The sequence below is a fragment of the Photinus pyralis genome, unplaced genomic scaffold (assembly GCF_008802855.1).
Source record: "Photinus pyralis isolate 1611_PpyrPB1 unplaced genomic scaffold, Ppyr1.3 Ppyr1.4_LG1, whole genome shotgun sequence".
Taxonomy (NCBI): Eukaryota; Metazoa; Arthropoda; class Insecta; order Coleoptera; family Lampyridae; genus Photinus; species Photinus pyralis.
The window spans coordinates 44,145,551-44,160,777 of record NW_022170249.1 but is presented as its reverse complement, the minus strand read 5'-3'; the positions used below and the strand labels follow the sequence as shown (position 1 = coordinate 44,160,777).

General features: G+C 35.8%; 1 protein-coding gene across 2 annotated transcripts in view; it reads right to left on the bottom strand.

Moving 5' to 3' along the window:
- Positions 1–2,491: 2,491 nt before the first annotated feature.
- LOC116174103 (balbiani ring protein 3-like) overlaps positions 2,492–15,227 on the bottom strand; it is an 89,678-nt gene continuing 76,942 nt past the window's right edge. Inside the window, exons 10-18 of one of the 2 annotated variants that reach the window (XM_031491913.1) lie at positions 15,151–15,207; positions 14,697–15,098; positions 14,492–14,647; positions 4,137–4,880; positions 3,819–4,085; positions 3,414–3,665; positions 3,135–3,361; positions 2,844–3,086; positions 2,492–2,792 (exon numbers count right to left, since the gene is read on the bottom strand). In XM_031491913.1, the coding sequence (XP_031347773.1) occupies positions 2,643–2,792; positions 2,844–3,086; positions 3,135–3,361; positions 3,414–3,665; positions 3,819–4,085; positions 4,137–4,880; positions 14,492–14,647; positions 14,697–15,098; positions 15,151–15,207 (2,498 nt within the window). In that variant the 3' untranslated portion in view covers positions 2,492–2,642. The remainder of the gene's footprint in view (positions 2,793–2,843; positions 3,087–3,134; positions 3,362–3,413; positions 3,666–3,818; positions 4,086–4,136; positions 4,881–14,491; positions 14,648–14,696; positions 15,099–15,150; positions 15,208–15,227) is intronic. The other variant, XM_031491922.1, reaches the window with a different exon arrangement.

Genomic DNA, 15,227 nt, shown 5'->3' with positions numbered 1-15,227 from the left:
TGCGCGAAAGTAGATAGTCAATTGTAAAATTGACGTTCCCGACTTTCGTGTTTTATTGGGAAAACGCGATTTAGAACGAAGGAGTGCAAAAACACTTTTTCTTATTAATTTTGGTGCGTAGAATCCAAAACAATTCGTACTTTTTCGATTAGACCTCTCAATCAAAGGTTATGGACTAGAAACCAATTTCGAAAGGAAATTCAAAGGGCTGTAACTTTTGAACTAGTAGCCCAATCTTGGAACTGTTTGAAATTATGGATTCTACAGGCCACATTCTATAAGAAATTTTTTTTCCGGGTCGATCTGAGACAATTTTTTTTTCGGGACCCAAAAAAAGCAGTACTTTTAAGTTACCTATTCAAATATTTGATAACAATTTAGAAATGTTTAGGGAAAGTTTCCATTGTCACAAAATCAAAAATAAAAATCCGATACAACTGAATACCGAACGATCCTGAAGTGAATCTTTTTGACTCGATAGTCTATACGTAACTTAAAAACAATAGAGACCTTTCTTATATCCTTAAGACCATGTGTACCAATTTTCAAAGCGATCGCACGTTTCTAAACAAACTATCATGCACACGGACAAACGGATGGTCAAAAAAGGATCTGTTCCAAAATCGCTAGGATTAATTTCAGAAAGGCGTACGTATCATGTGCACGACGCTTTGAAAACTGGTACACGTATTCTTAAGGATATAACTGGTATAAGAAAGGTCCTGGTAGGTACCTCCTATATAATAATATAATAATAATAATACGCTTTTACTGCCCTTAAATTTGTATATAACAATAGAAATATAAAAAAAGCTAACCCCATACAAAGTATACTTGATTTTTTAAGTAGTGTTAAGACTTTTATCTAGTATACTATTTTAAATTTTTAATGTATTTGAGTGACAAGTATATTGAATACTTTTTACTGTATTCGAATACTTTTTATAGTATTCGAATACCTTTGAAAGTATTCGAATACATTCTAAAGTATTTGAATACTTATTTTTTAAAGTATTGGAATACTTTTCAATGTATCTGTATCTAAATACCTTTGATTTGTGAAGTATTTACTATTTAGTATTCAAATACTTTTTGAAAGTATTCTGCCCAGCTCTGATTCTTACCATTTAATTACAAATAATTTCATACCGAAATACAGACATATTAAATTCCTCTCTGCCACAATACCGAATTTTTTTTACACGTTCATTATGCTATGCTTGGAAGAGCCTATCCTCCTTGATTAAGGGGATTCACCTACTACCTCGTTAGATCTGGCGCCCTTAAGAGTTGAATTTTGTAGTAGCAAGTTTTCCTGGCAGAATACCGAACTTTACCACCCTCACGTACACGTTGAATGTTAGCCGGCTACTGAGTATAAATCCAAGTTTAGTAGTGAATTTGTATTCACCTAGTCCGATAGTATTTTATTTCGCAACACACATTCCCTTCGTCGGTACCCGCTTCCGACGTCCCGTGCATCCCCAATTTACGTTTTAGTTTCGGAAGTACGAAAAGTATCGTATATACCTGCGACTGAGGAGTAGCAGTCCTAATCCCTCAGGTAAATTATGGCCATACCCTGCGGTCGGCCCATAAACTTTACCTTCGGGATTAAAAGTAGGTACCTACTACTTCAGTCCCGTGATATATAATATAGGTATACTATTTAATCCCTTGTTACTTAATATACTGTTCTGTATTTTCCTTCTCTTGATTTTCCTTAATGCGCACTACCACTCCCTGTACTGAACAACACATCCGATCGTAAATTGTAAAGAACATCATGCGGCATATTTTTCTTGGATTTTGCATCATATCTTTATCTTTATTAAGGGTTTTTAATGACCGTATGATATTTTTGGTGGTTTTTCTCTTGTGATTTACTTTCTACGTTTCACTGACGCTTTTGCGGATCAATTAAAGTTCTGAGACCATTTTACTTTATGTGCTTATAATTACGCGATTTCTTTTAGGCTTTTACCTCCTGGTTTACTTTTTCCCTTTATTTTACTTCGTTGTTATCTGCCTGAATATTTCGACTTACATCGACGTCTTTGACGTTACGCAGTATTTGAATGACATCGCATTTTTATCTTCTGTTATATATATATACACCGATATCCTTTGTGACAACACAGAAAAGCCAGAAACCTTGCTATATTAGGTATAGGGTAGTGTATAACCTTTACCATTATCTTTGATTATAAAATACACTATATTCAAAGACCATTATTATTTTATTACTATTATAAATTCAATGCCTTTACTATAGTTCTCAACCCATACAACACGTAGATTTCAGACTTTTGCAAGATAGTTTATGTGCCCTCATTCGCACTTACTATCATATTATCGAATGTTTGAAATTTATATTTATGCAACATTTATTATCCCACATTTTTGTGTTTATTTGGGTAAATAGTAAAAATATTCAGTGGATTCGATGGGTTAAAAAGTATACTTATTCGATATGTCTATAGTAGGTAACTGATACAGTAAGAACGTTTATTAACTAATATCACCATATTTACGAATTAAATACATTTACTTACATGATTCTTTTTATTTTTACTTAATCGTTAATTAATTTAAATATTAAAGTTTTATATTACAGAAGCTAATAAAACATCAGTCGGACTTTAAGTTGGTGGAACAACTTTGTCGTCTTGTCGAATTGGAGGCGGAGTTAATTGTTCGTTTGGAAGTTCGATGTAAATTGGGGCACTTGTCGATAGAAACCTTTGAGGCGCGTCTAACACCTTGTGTGTGGAATGGCTAATGGTGATTGACTGAAATTTCAAGAAAAGCGTAGATATTTGCTGTAGAAGAAAATTACTCACCTTTCTTCTGTATAATATAACTAATACTGTCAAGGTACAAATAACGAAAGCTGACGCTGCTGCGATCACTATCATTGCTGTATGATAAGGTGCTATGACCGAGACTGGTGACTGGGAAACTATCTCTCTGTGTTCTAATGCAATTATTCGTTCAGCTGTAGAGGGTTCTGAGGAACCCAACTGGTGTATGAAACTTGATTTTGTGATATCGGAGAAAAGACCTGGGAGTTTTTGTTCTTTTACCTATAATTGCATTCGTTAATGACTAGAGATAGAGGGTAAATAGTCTACCATTTGTTCCAAGAGGTATGCAACATCCACTTTGTTACCGCCTACGAGCGCAAATTTTATATGGAGCGCTTCAGGAGTAGTCTCCATTACTATTTCATTGTCTCTGATAGAACCCTTATAATGGTTGATAATGGATTTAATGCGATTTAAAACGGGTGTTGCGGTGATATCGTCGTATTCTCCTCTAAATCCAATAATCACCTCCACGTACTCGATGGGCGTCGGTACTATTGCGCAAAAGATTATAATTTAATTCACTCTGTGTTTTTTTATACTTACAACACAGCTGTTCTCCCTGTTTGAATGAATTTGTGTGAGGGAGTTGATTTCCAGCCTCATCCACGCACCAACATTGCTCCTGATCGCACTGAGCTGGTAAAAACTTCCCTTGTGTATCGCATTGGGATTTTAATGCTTCACATCTGGTCAAGAATTGCCGATCGTCCAATACATTTTCGTATTCGTCTTTGCGTAAATCTGGATTCTCGTATGGAGTCACTGAAGCAATGTGCATCATGAGTTCTTCGAGTACTAAAAATTAAATGAATTAGATTCAGAAGATTTCTAATAAGATGCCAGGTGTTGTAATGGTGGCGAACTACTTCAAATCCTGAGTTAATTACAACAAGCACCTTCGATCTCTTCACAACAAACAGTACCTACTCCTCTAAACCCCAGACTTACTTAAGTCGACATCAGTTGGTTGTATTTTATCCCTCGACCGCCCTCTGGCTTGCCTAAAGTTGCAATCAGGCTCTTGTCCTCTCACGACGGTTCCTTTCTGCGTTTGACCCTGGGGAGTTACACACCAGCATACCCCAACATGTTCCATACACTGCACAGGCTTCCAATTGCCATTTGCAGGATCGCATCGCGGTATAAAGGTGGACTTATTAAACCTTTCCGACATTTTAAGGTTTTTCTCGCGTAGCCGTTCGCATTGGCTCAGTACTAAAAGTAGCGTTGCTACGAGGCCATTTTCTAAATAAGCGCAAGTCTTACCTGGACAGACCGCGTTACACATTTCCTCAGTGTGAAAATTGTTGTGGTTTCCATGGCAACCGCTGTATGAAAAGCTATCGCATTTGTTGCTCTTGGTGTTGAAATAGAAGCGAGTCAAGCTTCTTTCGTCATCTAATTCGGTACAAGAACCCTTATCCACGGGTTCAAAGCAGACGTCTCGTGGTTTAGGGCAGCACACTGCGTATTCGCCCAAGGGACTCAGTTGACACTTATGCGACGATGGACAAGTTTCGTATTCAGGTCCGCAGGTGGCAATTTCGTTTCCAATTTTTAACGGTTCCCCACTCTGGCAAGGATTCTCGCGTTTCGGCAAACACATTGGAATTGGAGGACAAGGCGAATCGATGCACTCTATTGCAACCAGTCTGCACGATTCTCCGTCCTCTCTACACGTTATCGACGCGCACGGGTCGATGCAGTTGCAAGTACGGCATCCGTTTGCGTCCATTTCGAATCCGTGATCACAATCCTCAGAGCATTTATACAATGGACAGTTTCCCGAGTAGGACTTGATCGCGCAGTCCAAGTTGTTGTCCAATGGAGTTCGAGTTTGCGAAATTTCAAATCCTCGGAAGTCAACGCACCAACATTCTTTTGTTGCCGGATTGCACTGTTTCGGTTCATAGCTTCCATCATCCGCACATTTTGGTATGTAAACGCGATTTGCGGGAGTTCCCGACTCGTGTGCGTGATGCTGTGTCACCGCTTGGTGGTGTTGGCATGCTGAAATTTTAAATCAGAAATTATGTTTACTAAACGTAAACGTGAAAAACTAATTTATTTTACTTCACTACTCTTTATTTTTATCCAATCCATGTAATAGATGTTAATCTTTGGGGAACATTTCAATTAAAAAATTTGTTGCATGATAATATGTTCATGGGCGCATTTTTTTAAAACAGAAATAGCGTTAGTAAATAGTTGGGTTATAACATTGATGGGGACAGGGCACATAAACATTTAAAAGCCGCTTGGCATACAATTCAAAATCTACGCTATCATTGAATACTTATCAATGGCTATATAAAGCAAGAAGAATAAAATCCTTAGAGAAATTGTCCTAAATATTGTTTTGTTCTTTGTAGGTACTTTCCTCAAACATTTTCGAGGTATTTAGAATTAAATTTTCACATCGCCAGTAGATGTGTCTCGTTTAGACCACCTTGACGCACTTTGAAAGTACCATCCTCCGGAAGCGTTCTGTAGATATTTGGACTAAAAGTTTTTTGACATCCCCAGTACATGTGTCTCGTCCAGACGTTCCACTTGCCCTTTATGAGTACACTCTTCCGACACTTCGTTTCATAAATTGTCCATTTATATGTAGGTGTGTCTATTTTTTTGACTTGCGTAAAACTTCACTGTTATATTTATTAATTCATTTTGCCTATTGTGAGTACTTTCCCCCGACAAACCGCTTTCGAGATAGTCGCTATTAAGACCACCAATAGATATATTTCCTCCAGAAGTCCCAATTGTCCTTTGTGAGTACCCTCCTCCAACAATCTGTTCTTGTGATATAAAGAATTATTTATATATCCGATCACGGTAAGGGGCCAAGGAGAAGTAGGAGAAATTAAATCCTCTCGTTCAAACCTTTCATTAGAGTACCATGAAAAATGGAACAAGCCCCCCCCCCCCCTCTTTTGATAAGGATTCGGCTAATATTAACGCATGTGTCAACAGCCGAACGCATCGATACTAGACGTGCGGAGAATATCATTTTTTAAAGTTAAGTGTTAAGTTTTTCCCGGTCAACGAAGAAATACGACAAAACGCGATTACTGATTTATGCGGTCGCCGCTCGCGGCTCGCCGGTCATTCAATATGGCGTTGTGTTGTTGTATTTATTTAATCTAAATCACGTTATTTTGTTAGAAAAACTTTGTGTACTAACTTTTGTGATTCTTCGCGCAAACTACTATAGTGTTCTGTGACTAAATGACCTTCTAATAAGTAAGTTAATTTAATTACATTGGAACACACCGTAGCATTTTTCTTTTGCAGAAGTCTGTATGACTATTTTCAAGGATACCACATTAAATGAAATAGAACAAAATATATCTAAATGGATAAGGCGTTGTGCGGAAAGGGGAAAGGATAAAAACGTGTGAATTGCATAAACCTATATATATTTATGTATTTACTTCAATTAAATCGTTTTGAATTTCGTTTTTTTCTTCTTTCATTTGCACCTCAATTTGCACCTATGACAATAACAGAATTTGTACATTTTAAGTACCTCTATGTATGTCCCATGGACGTACTGTAATGGACATACATTAAAAGTACAGGGCTATGTCAAATGGACTAAAAATGGACGTACATATTTTGCACAATGTACAAAAATGGACGTACAATGTACAATGCCAAATTCAATTGACTACGTACGTTGTACATCCATAGTACGTTCATGTGCTATATGGGCAAGAGGGTGAAACGACGGACCACTTCATAACGGAGGTTAAAATGCTTGCGGCTAGTTGCAACTTTAAAGATTTGGAAGAGTCACTAATACGAGACAGGATTGTTAGCGGGATCTCCAATTTATCCCTACAAGAGAGATTACTTCAGCAAAGTGACCTCACGTCGAAAAAATCAGAAGACATGTGTCGAGCTGCCGAGATTAGCCGAGAAGTGGATGAAGTTAGAACCAATCGCGGAGCCATTCCTAGAAGTTACAACCGAGGTAATCCAAAAGGTCGGGACCAGGTTAGTGATACCTATAACTGCTTAAAATGTGGGCGTACTCATGGAAAACGAAATTGTTTTGCGTTTGGGAAATTTTGTAGTAGATGTCAGAAACCAAACCATTTTGCGGTAGGCTGTAAAAATAGACCTGATCATTCTCAAAAGCAGGGTACTAGTAATAGAAGTAAATTTAAGGGTAGAATTAATAAAAATGTACATGAAATAGATGATACTGGTAGTGATGAAGGTAGTGACAGTTATGATAATCTAAATGTCATTGATATGATTTCATCGAAGAATTTAAAAGCAGATAATAGTTTTCCAAAAAATTGGACTACAAATGTTAGAATTAATAATAAAAATGTTCTGTTTAAATTGGATACAGGTGCAAGTTGCAACTGAGTATACCTATGGATACTTTTAATAATTTAAAACTTGATAAAAATAATATTAATGATGACATAATGACCCTAGTAACTTATTGTAACAATAAAATAAAAAGCAAAGGATCTACTGTGGTACAGGGAAAGGTAAAAGGGGTTACGTATAACATTAAATTTTTACTTGTCGAAGGAGCTTCTGTTCCAATTCTGGGGTTAAATGCTTGCATTAAAATGAGCTTAATAAAGAAAATTGACTTGATTAACAGTGAAATGAGCACGTTATTTGTGAATAAGGAATCGTTTATTAAAAATAATTTAGACATTTTTGAGAACACTGGTAAAATACAGTACGAATATAAGATAATATTGAAGGAAGGGGCTGAACCTTTCTCTAGTGCCTGCAGGAAGGTTGCTGATATGATTAAGCCAGTACTAAAAAACACATTACATGATTTGGTTAAAAGGGATATAATTACACCTATTGAAGAAGCTACAGAGTGGGTAAACAATATAGTCATTATCGAAAAACCCAATAAAAGTATAAGGATTTGCCTAGATCCATTACACCTTAATAAAAATATTTGTTATGGAGCAATACCCGATTCCAACTATTGATGATCTTGCAGTTAAGTTAAAAGGTAAAAAGATTTTTACAGTATTAGATTTAAAAGAAGGATCTATCATGTTCCATTAAGTAAAGAAAGTATGAAGTACACAACTTTTATTACTCCATTTGGGAAGTATTGTTTTAAATGATTGCCTTTTGGGTTAAATGTTAGTCCACAAGTGTTTCAAAGAGTAAATGAAAAAATGTTCGGAGATTTAGGAATTGGAATTTATGTTGATGATTTCATTATTGCTAGTGAATCAGAAGAAGAACACGATAAAATTCTTAAAAGTGTTATAGATAGGGCGAGGAAATGCGGTGTAAAGTTTAATAAAGATAAAATACAATTTAAAGTAAATGAGGTAAAATATGTGGGACAAATTTTCTCCAGTAGTGGTGTTAGACCAGACCCAGATTATATAGAAGCAATTTTACAATTAGAATCGCCAAAGAATAAAAAAGAATTATTAAGAGTAATTGGTATGTTTAAATAATTACTTAACCAAATACATATCTAACCATTTACCTTTACCATACCAACGTGAGATCTTGGATTCTCCAAACAAATCAATCAATCAGAATACTAGTACTAGTGAATGTAAAACTAGATCTGGTAGAGTCATCATAAAACCACTAAGATTTAGAGAATAAGAAAAAAAAATAAATGTCTGTAAAAGGGGAAGATGTAACTAGAGTTAGAGCGGAGCCACTTCCAACTTATCACGAAGATGGCGGAGTTGTATAATGTTTAAGATCTATGTTCCTAGTTCAAAGTTAATAAATATAATATTAAAGCTGGAGTATTTAATTATTAAACACACATAAGAAGAGCATTACAGTTATTAAGTAAGAAAAATTAAGCAGAAACTGTTTGGACAAAGACAAGATGTTTGACGAAATTAATTTGAAAAAAGGTGTTGAGTATAATAAAAAAAATGGACATCATAGAAGGATTCCACGATCTTGGTTATGAAAGGTTGTCTAATTATCATGCCACGGTTTTTCTGTTAAGAGGACTATTTGATAACTGGAAATACGTCATATCATATATTGTCACAAAAGGGCCCGTTACTGCAATTAATCTACATGAGCACCTTCTTAAACTTTTGTCCGCTGTAAGTAATATTGGAGTTAAAGTTCGCGCTCTTGTATGTGATCAAGGCAGTAACAATAGACTGTTGTACATAAGTATAACAAAAAACCGCAGAAGAAAGAAAAATTTTATTTAATATACCTACGATATAAAAAATATACGTAGGTAATAATTTGTTGAACAATCTTAAAAAAATGTTTGTAGATGGTCAGCTTGTGTCGTGGTAAGATATTGTGTCCCTTTATAACTTTGAAACTAAGAACAAAGCCCGTGCGTGCGTGAAACTTTCAAAAAAACATACCACGCCGTCTACTTTCGATAGAATGCGTGTAAAATATGCGACGCAGATATTTTCTAACCAAGTAGGTATCAAGCGCAATTTTGACATGTGTCCAAACTGGAGAAATAACAAGCCCAACGGCTACAGCAACTGCCCGTTTCCTAAAAATGATTAACGACTGTTTCGACTGTCTAAATTCAAGATCATTAAAAGACAAAAATCCGTTTCGTCGGGCCATGTCTGAAAGAAGACCATATATAAAAGAAAAATTAGAAGAGTGCTTGATTTGGCCATTGAATTAAAACCACATTATTCAATGATTTGGCTGAGAAATATTCGTGTTTGCGATCGCAATGATAAAACAGCAAACGACATTTATTGGTTTAAAGGCTTATATATGAGTATTGATATTATTTTTATACAATGACCTTATTGAAGAAGGGTGTGATTTTCTTTTGACTGGTCGCTTAAACCAAGATCCATTGGAAAATCTATTTGCTAAAATTCGTTATTGTGGTGTAAAAAATAATAATCCGACTGTGCGATTATTTAGGATTTCCTTACAACATTGTATAACTTCGAATTTAGAAAAGCCTACCGAAAATGCCAATTGTGAAGCTGCCGAGGAAGAGGATGAAGAGCCGCCGGCTGTCCTATTTGACCCAGAAATATCTGAAGCGCAGGATACTGCACTAGAAGAAACCGATGAATTACAAAACTTCCAGGTGAACATGGAGACTGAGAGAGAAGATGAAATCGATTTATTTATTTATTTAGTCAGCTTGGAAACGTGTGCTGTTAGGTAAGTATTTTACGGGATACGTTGCTTGGAAAGTGCTAAAAAAATTCAATTGCGATTTATGTAAAGACTACATGATCTCTGATGGTTCGGAACTGTTAATTTTAAATCGTGACTATGGTGTTGATGATCAAATAACGTTTCTGAAAAATCCTACAAACAATTTATTAACCGTAGCGGATACAGCGTTGACAACATTTGACAAAGAGTTTAATTTGATTAAGCATGAAAAATACGTAAAAAAAAAGATTATAGAAAAATGTGTGAATCTAATTAACTACAAATGTAAGGACTTTCTCGATTGTGACACGTGCTTTAATCACCGGATGTTTTTTATTGACCATTTAATTCAAATGAAATTGTTTAAGACTTTGAAATGGCTATCGGTAGTTTTAAGGTGCTCTAATACCCAAAATAAGAAATTGCAGTCATTGCAAAATGCATAAACTCGCTCACTTGGAAGAAATTTTTTCCACGAATCTTTCTCAAGAGATCAAGAGCTTTTACTAAAAAATCTGTCATTTTTAATTTGAAACGAATGAAATGTGGTATTTATAAAATTATAACGTGGCCATTTTTTATTTGTCCCACAACCGAACGACTGCTGGTTTTATTGGCTTCGCTAATAAGATGTGGAAATTTTGTTTTAACTCTAGAATTCATTAAATAATCAATGCAAGCCACCTACCTTGTTTCACTGTAATCCAACAGCTTTTATACCCTATCAGTTAAGATTTTGAGTGCTTCAATGAATTTATAACAATTCAATGCCAACACTATAAATGTATTAAATTATCAAAATCCTCTGGCATTTATTAATTTTATTTATTTATTTATTATCCCTCAATATGGGCCCTCAACAGGCTTGCGCCCAATTACAGAGTGACCCGCATAATGCTTTTTACTCGATCGAAGGGACTTCAGCCCATTTTTGTGTGGCAGATCTATTAGGCAGTTTTGACTCCACCATCAGTAAGGTTTTGTCGGGGATTAGCAGATTCCATTTGTCGGTACCCAGTTCCGACGCCCCGTTCACCCGTATTTCGGATTTTGGTGGATTCCGCCAAAAACATGTCACAAATTCGTACTTACTTATTTCATTTTTGGGGCACTTCTAATAGGTTGAGACACGAGAAAGGGAGGCTACGATTCGAGCTTGAAGTCGACTACCCCTCGAAGCGCGCCTTGCAAAAGGTGGTTAATTTCGCCCCTTGGAAAAAAAGAAAATTTTGTCACGTAGGAGTGCGCGTTCACAAGATTTTTCCACAAACACCAATTTGAAAACATTTCCTTAAAATAAGTATTCAACATTTACATATATCCGTTTGATCTATATTAGTTCCTGAAACTAAAAAATTTTAACTTGTACTCCCCCTGTGTTCAAAATAAAAGAAAAGTCGGGAACCAATTTTGTAGACTCGTGATTTGAAACATCTCGGTTCATGTGTTTGAAATCCATCGCTACACCACATTTTTTAACAGAAACTATGAATACTATGATGTGTAATAACGGCGCACTTTTGTGCTTCTCCGGGACAACGGGACCTATATCTAGAGTGCCCATATGCACTTTTTTTAGTAGGACAGTACTTTCTTCTCAAACGCTGTCCTATTGTCCTTTACGATTTACCAAGTACCTTTTTGTTTTGTTTATTTGGATTTTGACCCATCGTGCCGCAACTTATCGATGAAATGTTTCAGTTCTTAAAGAGTAAACCACAACTTCTGAAGGAAATTCATGGTTCCAAAAAGTATTACTGGTACCAAAATGATGATCAAAATGTTCAGGCAGGAACGTCGGAGGAAAATTAACTTTGTTTTCTTACTGCTTGATTACAGATTCGTAAAATTGTGACCAGAAAAATTTCCTAGAGTATTAGCAGTGTATTCCCTTATAAATTGTAAATGTACTTTTTTTCTTGAAAATTATGGTCACCCTACCTTAGGCCCTACCTATATCACGAAAACGAGACTGTCCGGTTTAGAATGGACCTGATTATAGTGACATTTGCGACAAAAAAATAAAGCAATTATAAAAATAACATTAAAAGATAATCTGACGATGACAGTGAAATGGATTCTCCAATATTATATGAATTATTGAACGGACAACAAATATCTCTTATATTTTATTTTAAAGGAAGGTAATGAAAGTATTTTTAAATCATTAGGTATTGAATTATACAATTTAACAGATGAAAATAGGAATTATCTCTGAAAAAGTGTTGTGGAGTGTATAGGTATAATGAAGTTGTCCAAATGCCTGAGATTGCGATTGTGTTGTCTGTTCACTCTCAGGGATTTTTTAAATTTCATCCCTTAAAAGATGTAAAAAGAGTGAAAAATATTAAATACCTATTACAACTGTATGTGTGTGTCCCTGAACTCTTCGATTAAGTTTTTATATTATTTTAAAGATTTTCAGAAAGAATGTCGGCCGCGTCGCTATTAGTGTTATATTTGCTGAAAAAATGTCCAAATTTAATTTTCAAAATATTATGATTTCAATTTCCTAATGTATAATATAAGAATTAAAGCTGGTTGTTTTAGTTTGCACCTTTTGTTTCGTCATATTTCTTCCAAGAGATTATATACAAAAAGTTTCATATTGCATTATAGTAGACATGGTATATTTTACAGTTGACCATTACAGTAAAGGTCGAAGCTTGACTCAATGATGAAAGTGAATAAGTCGGTTGTCTGTTGAACTGTATTCCGGTTTAAATTGTATTTATGTCTTAAAACGTGGTGGAAATTTTAAATTAAACTCTAAAGTATGAGAGTGAACAACTTACGTACATTTTTCGTAACTTAATTTACGGTAACGCATTTCGTAGCTAAGCGTTCCCCGACGAACTAACGCCATCTGAGAACGGAGAACGCATACCGGCACGCTAATATACGTATGATTTTCGCTCTTTTCGTTGTATACTCTTTGGTTTTAGTGACACCTGGTATATTACGGTTATACCATATGTGACGGAAAGATTAGCGGCGGTTGTACAATTAAATGGTTCTTATCTTGGCTAAAGCCAAATGGTTCTTATCTTAGCTAATGTCTTGTGTTGTTTGTATATCTAACGTAAGGTGGATGAATGTCGATTTTTCTTGTTCCTTTCTGCTGTAATTTAATCACGTTGCGAGATGGCGAGTTTCGAATTTTGAATAATTTCGTGGAATTGGGATTTTTGATTCGATCAATTAATTTATTTCGCGATTCAATTCGCATTTTAATTGTGGTTTTGCCAAAGAGATTTTAATTATTTAGAAATTGGATGATGATTCCTGTACCATTGCTTTATATTTTCGGTGGTAACGACCAGTACCAAGGTAATCGGTAATTTAAGGAATACGGTAATGGAAATAATTATAACAGATATGGAAGAAGTTATCAGGAAATTGGAGGATACAATAGGAATAGGGAGTTTAATTACAGGGCGACTAATGAAAATCAATACCGCAAAGAACAACGGGAAGATAGGGAGGTTAATCGAAAATATGATTCTAATTCACGAGTAAAAAGGACGAGAATTTTTAGGGAAGAAGCGAAGGTATTAGGGATGTACACAACAAGAATGAGATGAGAAGCTGCATTTAATAACTAAGCGGGTTATGAAAGTTCCAGAGTCGGATACAATAGAAGCAGTGGAGGTTAAAAAGTTCATTGACGGAATTTCAATAAACCGTACTACTGAGATTGGGAAATTAGCATCAGCTTTAGTCGATGCAGAGGTAGAGGTGTAATTTCCAATAGTTTTATATTTTATTATGATATAGAACCATGTTTGTAGCGTTATCTAAAACATGTTTGTTTTTGTGTTTTATTAAGTATTTATTTTTGTATTCACGAGGACGTGTATTATTGTGGTGTTGCTCTGTATGCTTTGATTTAACTGTATTTCCTGGAGAAAGTAGGTAATATTTTCTTACTCATGGTCCGCTGTCGTTCGATGATTCGCTGTATATGCTGCGCTCTTACTCGTGACCCGCGGCCGGACGTTGCGTAAGCTATACGAGAATGGAGTCCTTCAATTAACTTTTCTTCTATTATGTTATGCCGTTGTAGTGCATAATGAAGCCATTTTAGAACGTTATTTTATCAACAAAAATTTAAAGTGTTTCCCGTCTGAATAGCCATAAGAAAGAAATTTTGTCCTTAATGCCACAAACCAGCGACTAGTGATTTCCAGGTGCCTGTCAACGAGTGTGTTTGTGCAAGTGCTACAATGTGCTTGAATATCGCAAGACCATTGTTTTGACCAGATTAAATGGATTTTTAAGAGAAAACTGTAAGTAATGTTAAGACTTTCTTTCTTATTTGTGTCAATCAATTAATCGTGTACTTATTTGAACCCATTGTACGACCCAGAGAATACTTATGTTCAGATATTCTATTTGTACCCTTCATTTTGTATTATTTACGATTTTGTCTATTGGGCCGATTGACAGTTATACAACCTTCATGCTTTACGCGATCTTACCTGTTTGAAGAAGAGGGTCTGTACACTGCGTTCCACAGCCGTTAGAGCAACAAACTTGGGAAGAATTACAAGCTAAATTTGAACTACATTCAAAGTCGCACGATGTCGATACCGCAGGAACCAGGTACGGGCATTGACCAGTTTTCTTCGGCAAACCTGCAAAACGGACACTAAAGTTTATGCAAACCATATAAATGTATCGTACATGCTGGCACTGGTGGACAGTAGTGATCCTTACAACTAACTTCAACTATTTGGCATTGTTGGCCCTCGTCGCAAGTGATAGACTCGCAGGGGTCTCTACAGACGCACGAGGGACAGCTGCTATCCTCTTCAAGAACAAAACCATAGTCGCATCCCATTCTGCACGTTAAATCCAGACAGTCAAGAGATTTTCGCAGTTCCACGCAAGCTTCTGTTGTATTGATTTTCCCTCTGCTTTTAGGTATTTCGGTACCGTAATCATCGACGCATATACATTTCCCATTGTGACATTGCAGCGGATGGTAGTTTCCATTCGAGTCGCAAGAAGGTTCAGGAAGTGCCAAGGACATTCCTTCCCTAGTTCCCTCCATGTTTTCGGCAAAGTCTTTCAAATATTCGCACACTAAAAACCCACGAACGTTACGGCAAGCCGAGAGTATAAGCCTTTAACTTACTAGTTTGCACTTTTTCTTCGCCTGTTATCGTTTCTTGTGTGGCTGTTGTGTCTAAAACTACAATGGTTTCATTGTAC